The sequence below is a fragment of the Camellia sinensis genome, chromosome 3 (genome assembly GCF_055761805.1).
Source record: "Camellia sinensis isolate YWXY chromosome 3, ASM5576180v1, whole genome shotgun sequence".
Lineage (NCBI taxonomy): Eukaryota > Viridiplantae > Streptophyta > Magnoliopsida > Ericales > Theaceae > Camellia > Camellia sinensis.
Window position 1 is genome coordinate 71,965,001 of NC_138963.1, and position 16,762 is coordinate 71,981,762.

Sequence of the window (16,762 nt, forward strand, 5' to 3'; positions counted from 1 at the left end):
TGTGTGGATGTTAAATTTTTTATTTTATTAGATGACATTTAATTTTGTGCATTTTAAGCTATGAAATTAAATGGCTACAAAACATTTTCTGAATTTTAGCAATGAAAATGTGTGGTTGAGAAAGTTATTTGTTCTACAGTGACAAAGTATAATTGTGGTTAAAAGTGCCAATATTTTGTTTTTTGCAACTAAATTGGGACATTTTGTAACGAAGGGTTTGCGACAAAATGTTTAATCTTGTAAAATTAAACATTTTGTGACAATAGAAAGTTCGTTGCTAATTGTCATTTTCATTAACACTTTCAAAAATTCATCACAAAAAGTTAATTTTGACTATTATGCACTTTTAGCGAATTTTTTGGTAGCGAATTTTTTGGTGACAAATTTAATTTTGTTACAAAAAGTATTTGGAGACAAATAATGATTTTGATTGTCAAAAGTTTTATATCTTGTAGCAGTGTGAGAGAAAAGTCTTAATAATATAAATATTAAATACAAGGAGAATATGACCCCCATACAGGTGGCACTGCAAGAAATAAGGGTTTTTGCGGCATTTTTTTAGCAACGTTTTTTAAAACGTCATTTTTGTTAGTATTTAACGACGTTTTAAAAACGTCACATATTTTTTTTTATTAAAACGACATAGTTTTGTAATTGAAGGCGTTTAAAAACGCCTCCAAATGCGGTAGGCCACACGCGTCTATTTTAAATCTGAGAATAAAGCTTTTGTAAGCCCTTAGGCCTTCAAACATAAACCAATATTGAATCCTCACATCGCCTCTCTCTCAACCCTCTCTAAAAACCCTTATTTTGAATCTCACCTTCAAATCTCACAGATTCACAGAGTTCGAAGCTCCACACCACCACCATCTGCACCGACAAGGTAGCAAGATTCACTGATTCACCGATTTCACAGATTCACTTATTCAAATCTCACAGATTCACCAATTTTAGATCAGTTTGCACTGCCACCGTGATTTCGATTCAGATCAGTTTGCATTGCCACCGCTATTTCGATTCTATCTCTAGATCTCTCTCTCAGAGATTTATCTTTGATTTCATCTCAGAGCGATTTCGATTTCGATTTCTCTCTCTCTCTCTCTCTCTCTCTCTCTCTCTCTCTCTCTCTATTTCGAAGCTCCACCGCCACCACCATCTGCACCAGCGAGGTATCGATTTCTCTCTTGGCTCTCTCTCTCTCTCTCTCTCGATTTTGAAGCTCCACCACCACCACCATCTGCACTAGCGAGGTATCGATTTCTCTCTTGGCTCTAAAGTTGGTTCCATTTATATTGTTGATTTTCATCGGCAATCGCTTCTTCTTCGTATTTTGTTTTGATTATCAATTTGCTATTTTAACTCTCCAATTCTAAATTGTATTATTGAAGTTATTTGGAGAATGAGAGTAGTTTATTTTGTGAATACGAAGCTGTGAAATTACATTTATGGTTTTATGATAGTTGTTAACTTCTATTAAGCTGTGAATTTACTTTCCAATTCCAATTCCAGTATGGTATTCTAGCAGCTTTAACTTTAACCTCATCAGCTCTATTTATTGGTCTAAGAGTAAGGTGAGCTTTAGGCTTTTCTTGATTCCATTTAGTTAATTTGTTGGCTCTCTCATTTTCCTTAATTTTCCCACAGTTCCTCTCTCATTTTCTCTCACTTTCTCGCCCCAGCAAATTCCGACAAACAGTCTCCAGCAAGAAAAGGAGTAGAACCCTAGTCTGGTTTTATCAGTTACCTATACCATCAATATCCATATCGTTAGATATTTTCTTGAATATGCTGAACATGTTCATTTGTCATCAATGTGAAGGATAATTTTCCATTGTTGTTTTGTGGAGAAGAATCTTTATTGTATAACATAATTTTTTCTTAAAGTTAGATGACAACTGTTACGTTCAGTTTTCTTTTCTTTGTTTATCTAGAACATATGTCTTTCTCACTTATGCTTGGTGTCATTTCAATGTGTGGTGCTCATGCTTGTTAGATTGATGACTATGAAAAACAGAACTTATGTGCTCTTGATCTATGATATTAGGATCTTCATCTCAGGTACATTTTTCAAATCAATTAATTCTTTGGTAGTCAATTTTGTTTCAGATTATTGAGCCTTAGCATGAATTATATAAATAAATGGTGTGGTTTAAGATTTTGTAGATTTGTTTGTTTTTCATTACTTTTGAGAAGGGGTGGTAATTGATTTGCAAGACAGTTTGGGAAACTGATCTGTTCTTAGTAATTTTGTCACGGATTAGATAGCTCACACTATAGATGGTCTCATGATCTCAAAGTGACAATGTATGAGAGTATTTGGGTGTTTGCAATTAATTAATCTATTTGGTAATGCTTTGTTTGAAGTTTTCACATGGTTGCCAATGTATTTGCATGGTGTGATGTGCGCATGAGCTTATGAATATGATTGCATTTTGTATACATTTGTTTCCTGGGTGTAGAGTGCGGTGGATACCGCGTTGGCAGATTCTGAGTGTTATGGGCTGGCCAGCTTAGATGTTCGAATGTCCTGTTTCGTTAGCAAGGTAATACCTTTCCTTAATGTGATTGAACGTGTAGTTAGTCACCCATCAAATATATAAATATAGATGGATGTGTGTGCATCCACATATATGTGGTTAGTTTGGTGGTCTGACAACTGAGCATGGAATCTATAGGCTTTAGTAAATGTTGGTGGTGAACTTGCAAAGCTTGTCCCTGGTCGAGTTTCAACAGAAGTGGATGCTCGTCTTGCATATGACACACACAGCATTGTTAGGAAGGTATTGATTTCTTCTAGGTTTTTTAAGTTGAATGTAGGATGTTGGAACTTAAAAGGTTGATTAAATTTTAGTGAAGCTATGCAATCCAGTTTTTTCTAACAAATTTTATTACCTATGACATAAGGTAGTGGGACCTACATAATTACGTGTGGTTCATTCACTCATGTCTATAATGAAGATACTGCCATAAGTTAATGGCAGTAAATGTCATGCTTTCAATTACCTTTTTGGTAGTTCTTTCTATATTGATTTAACGTTCTGATCAGCATGCTTTTGTCCTATGTCAACTACTTTGAGTTGTTGCTCAGTATATTCAACCTCCATTGAACATGAGCGGTTCAACAAAGGTTGTGACTCAATTTTTTTTATTATTTTATATTTTATATTTTCTCAATTTTATAATTTTATTTAATATATAATTAAATTTTTTAACAACACTTAAAAAATTTAATTTATAAGGCCATAGTTTTTAATTTATCTAAATCAAGATTCAAGAGAGTGTTTTCTGAGCTAGCAGCCCCGGCAACAAGCCCAGCTACCAGCTTGCTGCTATTCAGCTTGGAAACGAACTGGTAACCATTTCCCACTAGTCAAAATATCATGAAACAATTTGAATTTGAAAACAAGTCTCTTATTTTTCTTGTAATTAATTGATTAACAATTGTCAAGAAACATTCTTATTCTTATTGTGATTCTTTTTACTTAAAACTGGAATCGAATTTCAGAGACTAAAGCAGAGAACAAAAGGGCTCTGTTTTTTTTTGGGGGGACCATTTGGTTTTTTTTTGAATTGGGCATGGGACGTTCTGGTTGTATCCAACTGTTTGGCAGTGAATTAAAATGGAAAAATGTTTGATGGCCCAAATTTGTGTGATCTAAATGGTTTAAATGTGTCAAAACGATGTCATTTTACACCCAAAACAACATTGTTTCGAGACATTCGAGTTATGACGTTGTTGATTAAAATATGAGAATGAAAAACATGAATGAATGAGTGAGAGAGTGAGAGAGAGAAGGTTCTTGGTTGAATCTGAGTTATGTGTCATAGTGTTTATGTGAATAATATATTAATTAATAAAGTTATAAATAAATGGGCAGGTTGAGAGGAACATCGACTTGGTGTATGGAGGAGGGAATGTTGGGTTGATGGGTCTAATCTCCCAAGCTGTCTATGATGGTGGCCACCTATTTTGTTGAACTCAGATTCCTATTTTGGCTCAAATAGAGGGGCATCCTATTTTGGTAACTCCTTAATGTTATTCAAATGATTTGTGTGGGAAATGTTTTTTTTTAATTGGTTTGTGTGAATGTTTTTCTTTTTTTGTTTTGCACAATGATTGTGGACTATCATTTGATAAGATTTTACTATGTGAATGGGAGTTATTATTTCATATTAGTGTTAGTTGTTAGTTTTATTATAGGTATTTTTTTAGTTCAATAACATAAAATTAGCACAATTAAAAAAATAAAAATAAAAAATAAAAAAAGATTTCTAATATTGCTTTGTTATTTTTGTTATAGATACAATGTTGTTGTGTCCACTTGGCTTTGTTGATTTGTTTGAGCCTGCCTAGGCTGGGTTTCGTGTTTTGCCCACTAAACTCTGTAGTCAACTCTGTTTATTGCATGATCAAGCCTATCATCCCTTTAATCACATTTGATTAAGAAGATCATCTGTTTACACATCAGCTAGCTCTGTTATGGACTGAAAACATCTTGCCCTTTTACTTCTGTTATATTTTTAGAACTTGAAGTATTGATGGCTTTTAGTTTTAATTTTATGATTTATATATATTCATAATGGAGGAGGGTAAAATTGTTGGAGCCATTTGGTCATCCCATGGATATAAAACCCCCCAGTAATTTCTTTCTTTCCCCATGCATTAACTTTGTCTTGGCAGATTGTTAGATTTTGGAATTGCTATCAACGGTTAGATGCATTTTCTATTGTTTATGATTGCTGATATCAACCTCTCTCTCTCTCTCTCCCCCCTCCCAAAATTTTATACATGTTTTTAAGTTCAGGGAACAACAGAGATAAATGGAAAAAGTGCATTGGAGACAAAGATGGAGAGGCTGGATTACAAGTCAACAAAATTCAGATTCCTAATGTAATTGCAGAGATGCATGACATTGCCTAGAGAGGGGCATCCTATTTTGGTGGACTAGGTTGATATGGTAGGAAAAGGATTTGTGTGAATGTGGTTATTGTGAATGGGAATATGAATATCAAGTTGGCTCAAATGTCCAGATTCCTATTTTGTTGAATTCAGATTCCTATTTTGGCTCAAATAGAGGGGCATCCTATTTTGGTGACTCCATAATGTTATTCAAATGATTTGTGTGTGAATGTTTTTTTTAATTGATTTGTGTGTGAATGTTTTTTTTTTTTTTTTTTTGCACAATGATTGTGGACTACCATTTGATAAGATTTTACTATGTGAATGGGAGTTATTATTTCATATTAGTGTTATTTTTTAGTTTTATTATAGGTATTTTTTTAGTTCAATAACATAAAATTGGCACAATTAAAAAAATAAAAATAAAAAAAGAGGGCTATCATAGCGTTTCTAAAAATGTCGCTAAATAGTATCCCAACGGTTGGATATTTTTGGGAAAAAGAGATACAATGGCGTTTTAAAAACATCGCTAAATAGTATGGTGACGTCATGATATCGTTAGTGGAATTTTTAGCGGCGTTTTTATAAAACGCCGCCTATAGTCATATAGCGACGTTTCTAAAGCACCATAGAGTTATAGTGACGGTCGCATCTTTGGCGTTTGGTGCAAAACGTCACAAAAGGATTTGACGGCGTTTTTAGGACCTATTGCGGCGTTTTTTAAACGCCTCTAAATCCTCCATTTCCAGCAGTGTGGGAAGATTTGAACAATTGATGTCATACTGAAGTATAGAAATTTTGGCTAATTGAACTAGTGTTGTTGGTTATAAAATAAGAGTTACCACACCATTAATTAATTGTGTATTAATTTTTTATACAATTATCTTGTTTGTATAGCATTACTGTATTGAAATCAAACAATTGTGTGGAAATTTGTTATTTATCCGTTATTGATAATAAAAGCCCAAACAGAAGAGGGGACAAAAAAAGAACAGAACAATTTCTCCTTGATTTGAACGACTGTATTTTGTTATCCATCAAGGTTTTCTCATTGATTCCTCACAGAGGTCCTCTCTCTCTAGAGTGGAGGTTTTTTCTTGCTTTGTGCAAGGGTTTCTTCTCGCTATAAAAGTTTGGAGGAGGCGATAGTGGCGCGATGGCTAACTCCCTTCTCAATCTTACGGGTACATTATCTCTCACTTCGGAGGAGGACACAGTTGTGAGACTTGGGGGGGGGACTCTACAAGATTGGCGATAGGAAAATCGGATATGTGCCTTGTTGGCAAGTTACTCACTCGTAGGCCGTTTAACTTTGATGCCATAAAGAGTACTCTGTTATCTGTGTGGCAACCCACCAAAGGAATGCAAGTGCGAGTCATTGGCGACAACTTGTTTGTTTTCGTGTTTGGTCATGTTGTGGATAAACGGCGAGCATTATTGAATGGCCCTTGGACGTTCGATAAGCACCTTCTAATGTTGGGAGAGATGGATCCAAATGTTCAACCATCTGATATACAATTGACATCAGTGCAATTCTGGGTGCATGTTTGCAACCTTCCTTTTATTCTTATGTATAAAGAGGTTAGTCAAATAGTTGGCAATTCTGTTGGGCAGTTTATTGATATGGATTTTGAAGATAGTGGCATTGCATGGGGCCGAACAATGCGGATTCGAGTGGCTATTGATGTTCAGAAGCCTCCACGGCAGGGGATGAAATTATCTTTGTCCTCTGCAAATCCTCTCTGGGTGGATTTCAAATATGAGCGCCTCCCGATGTTTTGCCATTTTTGCGGATGGTTAGGCCATAGCAATCGCGAATGTGATGCCAAACTCTCTTCTACAGATGGCACTCTGGTTGATGTGCTCCAGTATGGGGCCTGGTTGAGAATGGATACTTTCAAAGCCAAAGGGCCTCGTCGAAATGGTCCGATTGTTAGAGGTGTTGGGGTTAGGCCTCCTGTTGGTCAGGGGACTCAAATACAGATGGTTTCTGAGCATGTGCATAGGGGAGAGGGGGTACTGCCGAGTATTTCGCAACCCTGTGCTCCGGTGGCTGTGGTACCTGACCGGTGTGGGGGTCGGAACGGACAAGTTGGTGAGATTCTGCTCCCCGTGATTGAAGGCGTCAGTCAAGGAAATGAGGCACATATTGCTACAACTTCGGGTATTACCATATCTTCACCCTCATCTACTACTTTTGAATTTACGAATGGGCCGGAGGTTACTGCAGAAGGAGGGTCTGGGCATCATTCTACACATAACATTTTGGGCCTCGACGAGGCTGAGCCCACTCTAATTGAGTTAGTTCTGGTGGCCCAAATTTCTCCCATTGCTCCTCATATTTTGATGGAAGTTGAGGCTAGCCCATTAGGTAAAATAGTGCTGCCCAAAAAGAAGTGGAAGAGGGTAGCCCGCCAGCACATGGATCCCACAACTACTAACTCACCTATTACGAGGACTAAGAGAGTGCTTGAGGAGGTGGTAGTTTGTGGTGTGCCTCAGCGTGATGAGAATTGGGCTGTGACTGCTGGTAAACGTTTGTGTGTGCATGGGGGTGATGCTTTCAACCCACATACCAAAATTCCAACGGTGGAGGCTGATGTTTAGCCCCGCCGATCCTAATGAATGTTTTATGCTGGAACTGCCGTGGGCTTGGGAACCCACGGTCAGTTCGATCACTTCAGTTCTTACTGAAAAAGAAAGTTCCTGGGCTAGTTTTTCTCATGGAGACCAAGCTCGATTCGAAGCATATGGATGGGATTTGGCAAAAACTGGGATTTTGTGGTGGTTTTATGTCAATCGAGTTGGACTTGCGGGCGGTCTTGCTCTGTTATGGCCTGCGGGTATACAGGTTAGTATGAAAAGTTATTCGGTTGGTCATATTGATGTATTTGTGGAAACTAGATTGGGAGAACATCCTTAGAGATTTACGGGATTTTACGGACACCCGGAAATGGCACAACGGAAAAATTCTTGGGCATTATTGCGTAGACTAGCCACATGTTTCTAGATGCCTTGGCTTTGTGCGGGTGATTTTAATGAAATTTTGTTCTATCGCGAGAAGTGTGGAGTTGTGGGGCGTAGTCCATCACAAATGAAACATTTTCGAAATGTTATCGCAGATGCACACCTGGCTGATATGGGTTTTGTTGGGCCAATCTTCACTTGGTCCAATAACCGCGGTGGCAACGCTTTGGTTTAGGAGAGATTGGACCGTGGGTTAGCTAATGATGCTTGGCAACTCTTGTTTCCCCATGCTAAGGTTTATCCTATGGCGTGCACCTTCTCCGATCATCTACCTATTTGTGTTGACCTTTGTGGGGCTAAGGAACAATGTCAATCTCATGCTTGTGGTCATCGCATGTATCGATTCAAAGCTATGTGGCTACGGAATGCAAGTTGGGAGCAAGTAGTTGCCGATAATTGGTTGTCCTCTTCTACTGCGGATGTTTGGAATTTGGTCTCTACTATTTCACATGTAAGTTCTTCGTTACGACGGTGGGAACGTAATGTGTTTGGGTGTGTCAAGGGGCAGTTGAAGGAGAAAACCGATCACCTACAGCGGTTGCTTACGCTGAGTTCCAATTTTTCGGACGATGTAGCAGAAATGTGTAAGCTACGTTGTGATATTGATGAGATTTTAGAACAGGAATCTATTTTTTGGGGTCAACGTGCTCGAGCTAATTGGCTAAAAGATGGGGATCGTAATACTTCGTTTTTTCATTCTAAGGCCACCCAACGTCATAAGAAAAAGAATATTGATGGGATTGTTGATCCTACTGGACTTTGGCAGGAGGATCAAAGAGTGGTGGAGGACAATTTTGTGAATTACTTTCAGGAGTTATTTACGGCGGGTGAGGGACTGAATATGGGCCTAGTTTTGCAATTGATTCAGGCAAGAGTTTCCGATCATAGTGCGTTTCAACTGAATAGACCTTTTTCTGAAATTGAGGTCCACCATGCGCTTTTCCAAATGCATCCAACGAAGGCTCCAGGGCCCGATGGTAAGCCTGCTTTATTTTTCCAAAAATTTTGGCAAGTGGTGGGTCCTAGTGTGAGCTCTGCAGTGCTTGGGGTGTTGAATGGGGTTGATGAGATTTCACATATTAATCATACTTTCACTATGCTGATTCCTAAAATTAAGAATCCCAAGCTCATGTCCGAATTTTGGCCAATTAGTTTGTGTAATGTTGTTTATAAGATAATTGCAAAAGTGTTGGCCAATCGTCTTAAAGAGTTGCTGCCTTCTGTTATTTCCAACACTCAGAGTGCGTTTATACCAGGCCGTTTGATTACCGATAATGCGTTGGTGGCATTTGAAGTGTTCCATTTTCTTAAGAACAAGAGGGCGGGCAAGGATGGATGTCTTGCGTTGAAACTTGACATGAGTAAAGCTTATGACCAAGTGGAATGACCATTTATTAATCAAATGATGCTCCAGTTAGGATTTCCTCAACGGTTTGTGCAACTACTCATGAGTTGTGTGTCCACAGTATCTTTTTCTGTGCTTGTTAATAGGAAGCCTTCAAGAATGTTTCACCTAACAAGGGGGCTCCGCCAAGGGAATCCGCTTTCGCCATATTTGTTCACTATTTGTGCAGAAGGAATGTCGGCACTCCTCGCCCATGCTATGGTAGATAACCAATTGTCGGGGATTTCAATTTGTCGAGGTAGCCCACGATTGTCGCATTTGTTTTTTGCCAATGACAGTCTTCAATTTGCGGCTGCTAAGGAAAATGAGGTGGGTGTGTTGCAAGATATCCTCCAAAAGTATGAGCAAGCATCGGGGCAGAAAATTAACTTCCAAAAATCTGCTGTTTGTTTTAGTAAAAATACGGCCTTGGTTACTCAGCAAGTGGTGACATCCATTCTTGGGGTGGGTTCATTGACGCCCTACGGGAAGTATTTGGGGTTACCATATTGTGTGGGGCATTCTAAGCACGTAGTTTTGGGGTTTGTTAAGGAGCGCGTATGGCATCGATTAAATGGTTGGAAGGAAAAATCTTTATCGGTTGCGGGTAGAGAGGTACTCATTAAGTTTGTTGCTCAAGCAATACCCACTTATATTATGTCCTGTTTTCATCTTCCTGATGGAGTGTGTCATGAAATTGATTCTATGGTGTGCAACTTTTGGTGGGGTCAAAAAGAGGAAACCCGTAAAATTCATTGGACTAGCTAGAAACAATTGTGCAAGTCTATGGGATTTCGGTGCCTTTAACAGTTTAATTCGGCTTTGTTGGCCAAACAGTGTTGGCGATTAGTGCAGCGGCCTCAATCGTTGGTTGCGAGGGTGTTCAAGGCTAGGTACTTTCCTCAAACTTCATTTCTTGATGCTTTGGTCGGGAGCAACCCATCCTTCACCTGGAGAAGTATAGTCGGATCTCAAAGTCTACTAAATACGGGGCTTCGATGGCGAGTTGGGAATGGTGCGAGCAATTCGGTTAAGCATGATAAATGGGTTCCATGGCCTCACTCTTTTAAGGTAATTTTGCCACCTTCGACTCTTTCAGACGAGGCGAGGGTTAGTGTATTGATTGATTCTAAGAAGGGTGCATGGCATGATGAGATGCTTACTCAAAAATTTTTGAGAATGGATATGGAGGCTATCCGACGCATTCCTATTTGTCCAACGTTACCTTCAGATAAATTGGTCTGGTATTTTTCACGAAATGGAGAGTTTTCGGTGCGATCGGCATATCATTTATGTGTGGATATGGCCTCTTCGGATGGTCATGGTGCTACCTCCAATGATGGTCAGTCGCATAGGCAGTTCTAGCAAGGTTTATGGCAGCTTCATCTTTCGAATAAACTCAAGATCTTTGGATGGAAAATGTGTCTTGGGTTGCTAGCCGTAAGGGCCAATATGCGGAAACGACATATCGTCAATATGGATTTGTGTGCCGGGTGTGGAGTTAAGGCTGAAACGGTAGGCCATTGTTTTCATAATTGCGGTTTTGCAATGAATGTGTGGATGTCGAGCTCACTAAATATGGTTATCAATTCTACTCCTGTTAACAACTGTTTTGAGTGGGTTTGTAATCTCATGGCCACGATTGATCTAGCGCACATGCAATTATTTATTACTATATGTTGGTGTCTTTGGAATAATAGGAACTCCATTATCTTCGAAAATAAATCAAGGACTGTGGAGGAGGTTGTTTCTTTTGCGGTGAACTATGTATCCGAATATGATCAAGCTCAACAGCGCAACCAACTTCCTGCGGCCCAGGTGCGGCTGCGAAGGTGGGTTGTGCCATGTGCGGGGGCCGTTAAACTGAATTTTGATGGCTCTGTTAAGAAGGCCCAAGCCAGTGCTAGTGTTGGAATTATTATTCGGGACTGTCATGGAGAAGTCATTGCGTCTATGGTTGAGCGGATCCCGTATATGGAGGATGTTGATTGTGTGGAAGCTTTGGGTGCGACCAAAGCTCTTCAATTGGAATGTGATTTGGGTTTGGGGCATATTCATCTTGAAGGTGATTCTCAAAATGTGGTGGCTGCAATCCAAGGCAAGGCGGATAATTTATCCTGCTATGGTCATTTAGTGGGTGTGGCTCAAGCACTTCTCTTGCGTTTTCTTTCTTCATCGGTTTTGCATGTTTGTAGAGATGGCAATTCGGTGGCTCATTGTTTAAGTAGGCTAGCCTTCGATTTTGATTCACCACGTGTTTGGATGGAGGAGGTTCCTCCATCTTTAATGGCGTTGGTGGTGTCTGAGGCTTCTCATTCTGTGTAATTGCTTATCCTATCTAAAAAAAAAAAAAGAATTAAGTTCTTTCTCAACATCCTATAACTTAGTACAAGAAGAAAATAAAAGAAATGAAAAGGAATAAGAAAAACCTTTATGCCAAAATCATGGCCTGTATATCTTTCAAGGCAAGGTTTCAGAGTTTTTTTACCTGATCTTTTATAATCATCCTATTCTAAGGTTAACCTTCATTTTCTACAAACAACAAATGTCTAATGTACATGTAAATGCTTGAAAAGCTATCGCTCGACATTGTTGTCAAAAATTCCTATTTACCCAATTCTCGAGAATAGTGAGGAGCTGGACAAACTTTAGCATTGTCCCAAGGCATATCAACAACAGAAAATGAACCTCCAATAACACACATAGGGCTATCCAATATGTCTCCACCCACAAATACTTGTTGTTGCACTACTAAGACTGATGCCTTGCAACTGGAATCCGATGAAGCTAACATGTCTCCAATGTACCCTAGCTCTGGAAACTCATTCCATTCTGTTAATCCAGGCAACAATTGGGAAGCACTGTGATGGTGCCTTCCCACCAAGATTAAGTCAAAACAACTATCAAGTGTTCGGATGATGCCGATCACTTCCACACTATCATACACCACTTCTTCCTTGTAAACAAAGTATTTGTTACACGTGGTGGCGATCTTAAACTCATTGATCAACTCAAAGTCTTGTTGCATGTCCCATGTCATCTTGTACTTCTTGGTAGAGTACTCGACCAAATGAACCACCATGAGGTTGACATTCGGATGTTCAGCCATTCTATTAGCATACGCCAATGCTTCACGGTCATCTTGCCCTCCCAAGAAGATCACCCCAATGTTAAATGCAGTATTGCTTTTCATGTTGTGAGAGCTACTGCCCAATGTGCCGCGGTCAACTAAGATCCCTACGGAGCAAGGGGCTGCCCTCAGGATGTTTCGATTTACTATTCTGATAGAATTGTTTGATTCTTCTGCTCCGTGAATGGTCAAGAATTTGTGAAATGGCAAGATGATTAAGGAAACTTTCCTGTCCAGCGCAAGTGCACATACCTCGTCGTGCATTGTCGCGTAAGGTGAGATGGTTGTGTAAGGGTTCACCATCACAGCACCTTGGTTTTGTTGCTCGTATAATCTGAAAGCATTTATTATGTGATCCGATTGGTGGGAGTGCATCGAGGACCTTTTCCCGACACGATGAACGACCAGGATGGGTGCGGATCGTCCTGAAAGCTCGATTAGGTGGATGAGGTAGAAGAAAATAGGGCTTTTGGAAGATGGGTTGGAGGATTTGAGGAGGTTGATGAGGGAAGGGGTCTGATCTTCCTGGTGGATGCAAGCAAGCATTCGCAGTTCACTACCAGGTTTTGTATGTTCGATTGTCCTCCTCTTATAGGCAATGTATCTCTTAGATGGCTTGTAAATTGCCTTCAAAATAGGGGTTATGGCGGCACCAAAGAAAATTGCTGATAAGACCAAGATATTGTACTCTTCCTCGTTAATGTACTGCACAGAAGAGAAAAAGTATGTTGTGGTGTTAGGGTTGATAATGCATTTCAATATTTTTCTAGTACTATTTGATATATGACACTAACACAAATGTGGTCACCTTATTGGTTGGTGCTCATTTAGAAAATGATTGGATTGATCATTATTTTATTTTTCAGTAATGGTAGGGTAACAATAATTGAGTCTACATTTGGGTACACGGTGATTTTGGTCTTTCTGAGTGAAGCTATTATCTCCTGTAGCACAAGAGCACAAAGTGATTACCTGAAGTCGTGATGCAAATCCAATAAACAAAACATCAGTGATGCCTTGAACGCTCATGACAAGGCCTAATGACACTGCATCATTCAAAGCTAACTCACAGTAAAAGGAAGACAATATAGTCCCTATTAGTTTACACATCAATCCAAAAACTCCCATCAACTGCACAATCCCAAAGGTCTTAAGATGTATAAGGGAGAAATCTATCCTGGAACCATTGACAACAAAATATATCGGCAACAGAATCGTTGAAACATAGGTATCGAGCTTCGTAACCAAGGCTGTCCCCAAAGGAGGCCCTTCCGGGACTGCCAGTCCCAGAATCATTGGGCCGACCAAAAAGTGTTGTCCGATGATCTCACCTAACATCGAACACCCCAATACCATGACAAAGATTCCAAAAATATAGGACTCCCTCACCGTTTCGTCGTCGCCTGTCTGTCTCACCATCCAAAGCATCAGTGGCTTCAGGACATATATAATGATAGCGATCATGCAAATGACTAAAAAGCCGACAAGTAACAACATGTGTTGTCCTCCTCCGGCCATTAGGGTTTTCCTGGCTGTAAAGGTGATCAGTGTCCATGACCAATTACACAAGCCGCTAATCATCGATGCTGGGAGCGCAAGTCGGCCGAGCTCGGAGTTGAGGAGGTGAAGGTCGTCGAGGACGCAAGCGCTGACGTAGAAGGAGGTTAGGCATTGAAATGAGGCGATCCACGGTAGAGAAGTATACAGGGTTTGGTCCATGGGGATTGTTCGGCGTAAAATGAAAGCCAGGGCTTCGTTGAGCGCCAGTGGGATGAAGAAATTGCAGACGCCGATGACCACTGCTCGCCTACCGGACTTTCTGATGATGCCGAGATCCATTTTAACTCCGACGAGGAAGAGGAAGAGCATGAGGCCAAAGTAGGCAAATGTTTCGCTGATGTACAAGCTTTGGGGTGGAAAGATTATGCTTCTGATTGAACCGTTTGACAAAAATGAAGGCCCCAATGCCATACCCACCTGATTGAACCATATGGAGACGACACTCAGTAACAAAAGTCTAATGCTATGCAAGTGAAAAAAAGTTATATAAATTTGGACAACTTTTACTTTGCGCACTTGTGTATTTTACGTATAATGTTAGGTCTAGTTTGGAAAGATTAAATAAGTATATTTTTTAACTTTTTATGAAATATGAGTTGGGTTTGGGTTGAGTTTAAAGTGATGTGTTAGAGAGGTGATGTGACTGAAATAGGATAGTGACTTTTTGACTTTTTATCTTTTTTCAATCATGCCAAACTTGGCCTTACTTTATTGCTTAACCTTTTAATTGTCTCAATTTATTTATTAGATTTCGAGTCAAGTTGCAATTTATAACGTTGTTTTGAAAATTGACGAGGGACTAAAACAGAATTTTTGTAGAAGTATAGCACTAAAGTGCATGGATTAAAATGAAATTTGATAAAACTATAAGGATACTAAAGTGTAATTAATATAGTTACGTGACTTTTTTTCATTAATTTTTGAAAGGACCTTTTACAAATCAAATAGTCTAAATGCCCAGAAAAATCATACCAAAATTTTATCCACCTTGTAACTATATGTTTGGGTACATGTATAGAATGAATCTTGACCTCATTGATGCTTTTTGGTAAATTTTGAGTAATTTTTTTGAATTGATAGTTTTCATGTTTACAAATTACTTTCGAAATCCAATATCCAAATACAAAACTTACAAAAAGAAAAGTTATTCTTTATAAAAGTGCAAATTACATTAATCTTCCCTGATATTTAAAGAAATTACGAGTAACTCATAGTTTTGGCTAGGGGTGGGCAAGTAGTCATCTGATTCATCAAAACCAAATTGCCCTAACTAATCCGCTACAGAATGGACGATTTTAATAGTCTGAGCGAACGGATGTGGATGCATTTTTCTTAATCCGTCTAAACTCAAACGAATAGTGGATGGAAGGCCACCCAAGTCAACTTGATCCGTCAACACTATTAAGAAAATGAAAATATGCTTTTATGCTTTGGGTGTAAAACAAATAACCTTCTATTTATAAGATATAAAAGTTGAGCCTTTATTTTTATTATAAAAAATGAACAATAAAAAATTTGAATGCAATAGTAAAAAATTACTGAAAAATAGTTTAAAAAAAAAAGACTAAGACTGCAAAATTCAAACCGCCAAACCAACCTACACCCATCTACTAACTTGCACGGCTCGCTCAATCTACATTCGCTACCTAATCTCAGGAAGACGTGAGTATAATTTACCCTTAAAAAATTACTTACTACCAAAAAAATATACGCGAACTAAAAAATAAGAAAAATTAATGTTACATACAATTTCATTTATTATCCTATTTTTTCATTCAGTCACAAATCAATGGAATCCATTAAAAATGAACATGAGATCTAGACACACCAGTGTCTATAGGTGAAAAAATAAGAAGAATGGAAAAAGAAGAGGGAATAGGTAGCTTACGAGTGACTGAGAGATGAAGGCAGTTTCACCAAGAGGATTGAGAAGAAACTGCAAGATTGCAGTGAGCAAAGAAGAGATACCGAGCTGCACTAGGAGAACCGGACCGGCAAACATCATCGGATTATCGCCATGGAAGACACCGCTTGACCTAACGCTATTGTGTACCCAGCCACAGATTGTAGTTAAATTTTGTTTATCTACCTTCTCATTTGCTGGAACCATATACGCCATTGGAGTCTGATAAGGCAGCTCTAGAGAGAGAGAGAGGAAAGTTTTTAGAGGAGAAGATATGCATGATTGAGAGAATGTGTTGGAGGGGTTGGAGAAGAGGAAGAAGCGGGGGAGTATCTGATGTCCTCAAATGTTTTCTCTATAGTTTTCTTGGTTGTTGGAGTTTTGAGAGAATGTCCACCACGTGTTTGGTTCAATAGAAAAATAAGATTTCATGCAGTTGTGGCATTGTATCACAAACTAATATATACTTGTCAAATCCACCCAGACATGGGGTCATGAAAATAAATGATAGAAATTTCTAAATATTAAAATTTAAATCCCCAAATCCTAATTCCACAAATTGCAGTGAATAAGTTATTCTTTGTTCAATTCATTAGTTGTTGGGATTTATTCTATATCCCCAAATGCGAATAGAAGCACATCATATACACACTAAAGAGAAATATTATAACAACATAGATTTACTTGGCTCGGCACCTATTACTTATTTATGTCTACGGGTGAGAGAGATTAAATTATAAAAAATGCATTATGTAATAAAAAAACACTCAAAATCCGACACTCATACCCGAGCCTTGAACAATATACATTTCCTGCTCAAGAGTAACTGAGTCCCAAAGCCACACCCACTTCCCCTGC

At 38.8% G+C, this 16,762-nt stretch overlaps 3 protein-coding genes across 11 annotated transcripts in view; 2 read left to right on the top strand and 1 right to left on the bottom strand.

The window, feature by feature from the left end:
- The window catches only part of LOC145822598 (uncharacterized), an 18,764-nt gene extending 13,649 nt beyond the window's left edge, over positions 1–5,115 (top strand). For 4 of the 9 annotated variants that reach the window (XM_082919995.1, XM_082920002.1, XM_082920004.1 and 1 more), the window contains 4 exons: positions 2,460–2,543; positions 2,676–2,780; positions 3,879–4,022; positions 4,801–5,115. Coding sequence is in view for 4 of the 9 variants with exons in the window: in XM_082920002.1 (XP_082776128.1) it covers positions 2,460–2,543; positions 2,676–2,780; positions 3,879–3,977 (288 nt within the window). In the remaining 5 variants the exon portion in view is untranslated. Of the gene's footprint in view, positions 1–1,993; positions 2,059–2,459; positions 2,544–2,675; positions 2,781–3,878; positions 4,023–4,800 lie in introns of all 9 variants that reach the window. The other 5 variants (XM_082919996.1, XM_082920005.1, XM_082919997.1 and 2 more) reach the window with 4 other exon arrangements.
- Positions 5,116–9,506: 4,391 nt separating this feature from the next.
- Positions 9,507–11,636, top strand: LOC145821602 (uncharacterized). The gene is made up of 3 exons (XM_082918132.1): positions 9,507–10,019; positions 10,122–10,555; positions 11,012–11,636. Exons 1-3 carry the CDS (start codon positions 9,507–9,509, stop codon positions 11,634–11,636), a joined length of 1,572 nt encoding a protein of 523 aa, XP_082774258.1.
- A 280-nt stretch (positions 11,637–11,916) lies between these two features.
- LOC114305685 (cation/H(+) antiporter 15) lies at positions 11,917–16,120 on the bottom strand. The gene is made up of 3 exons (XM_028250812.2): positions 15,890–16,120; positions 13,414–14,418; positions 11,917–13,146 (listed from the first exon to the last, which is right to left on the bottom strand). The coding sequence occupies exons 1-3, from the start codon at positions 16,118–16,120 to the stop codon at positions 11,917–11,919; spliced, it is 2,466 nt and encodes an 821-aa protein (XP_028106613.2).
- Positions 16,121–16,762: the final 642 nt, after the last annotated feature.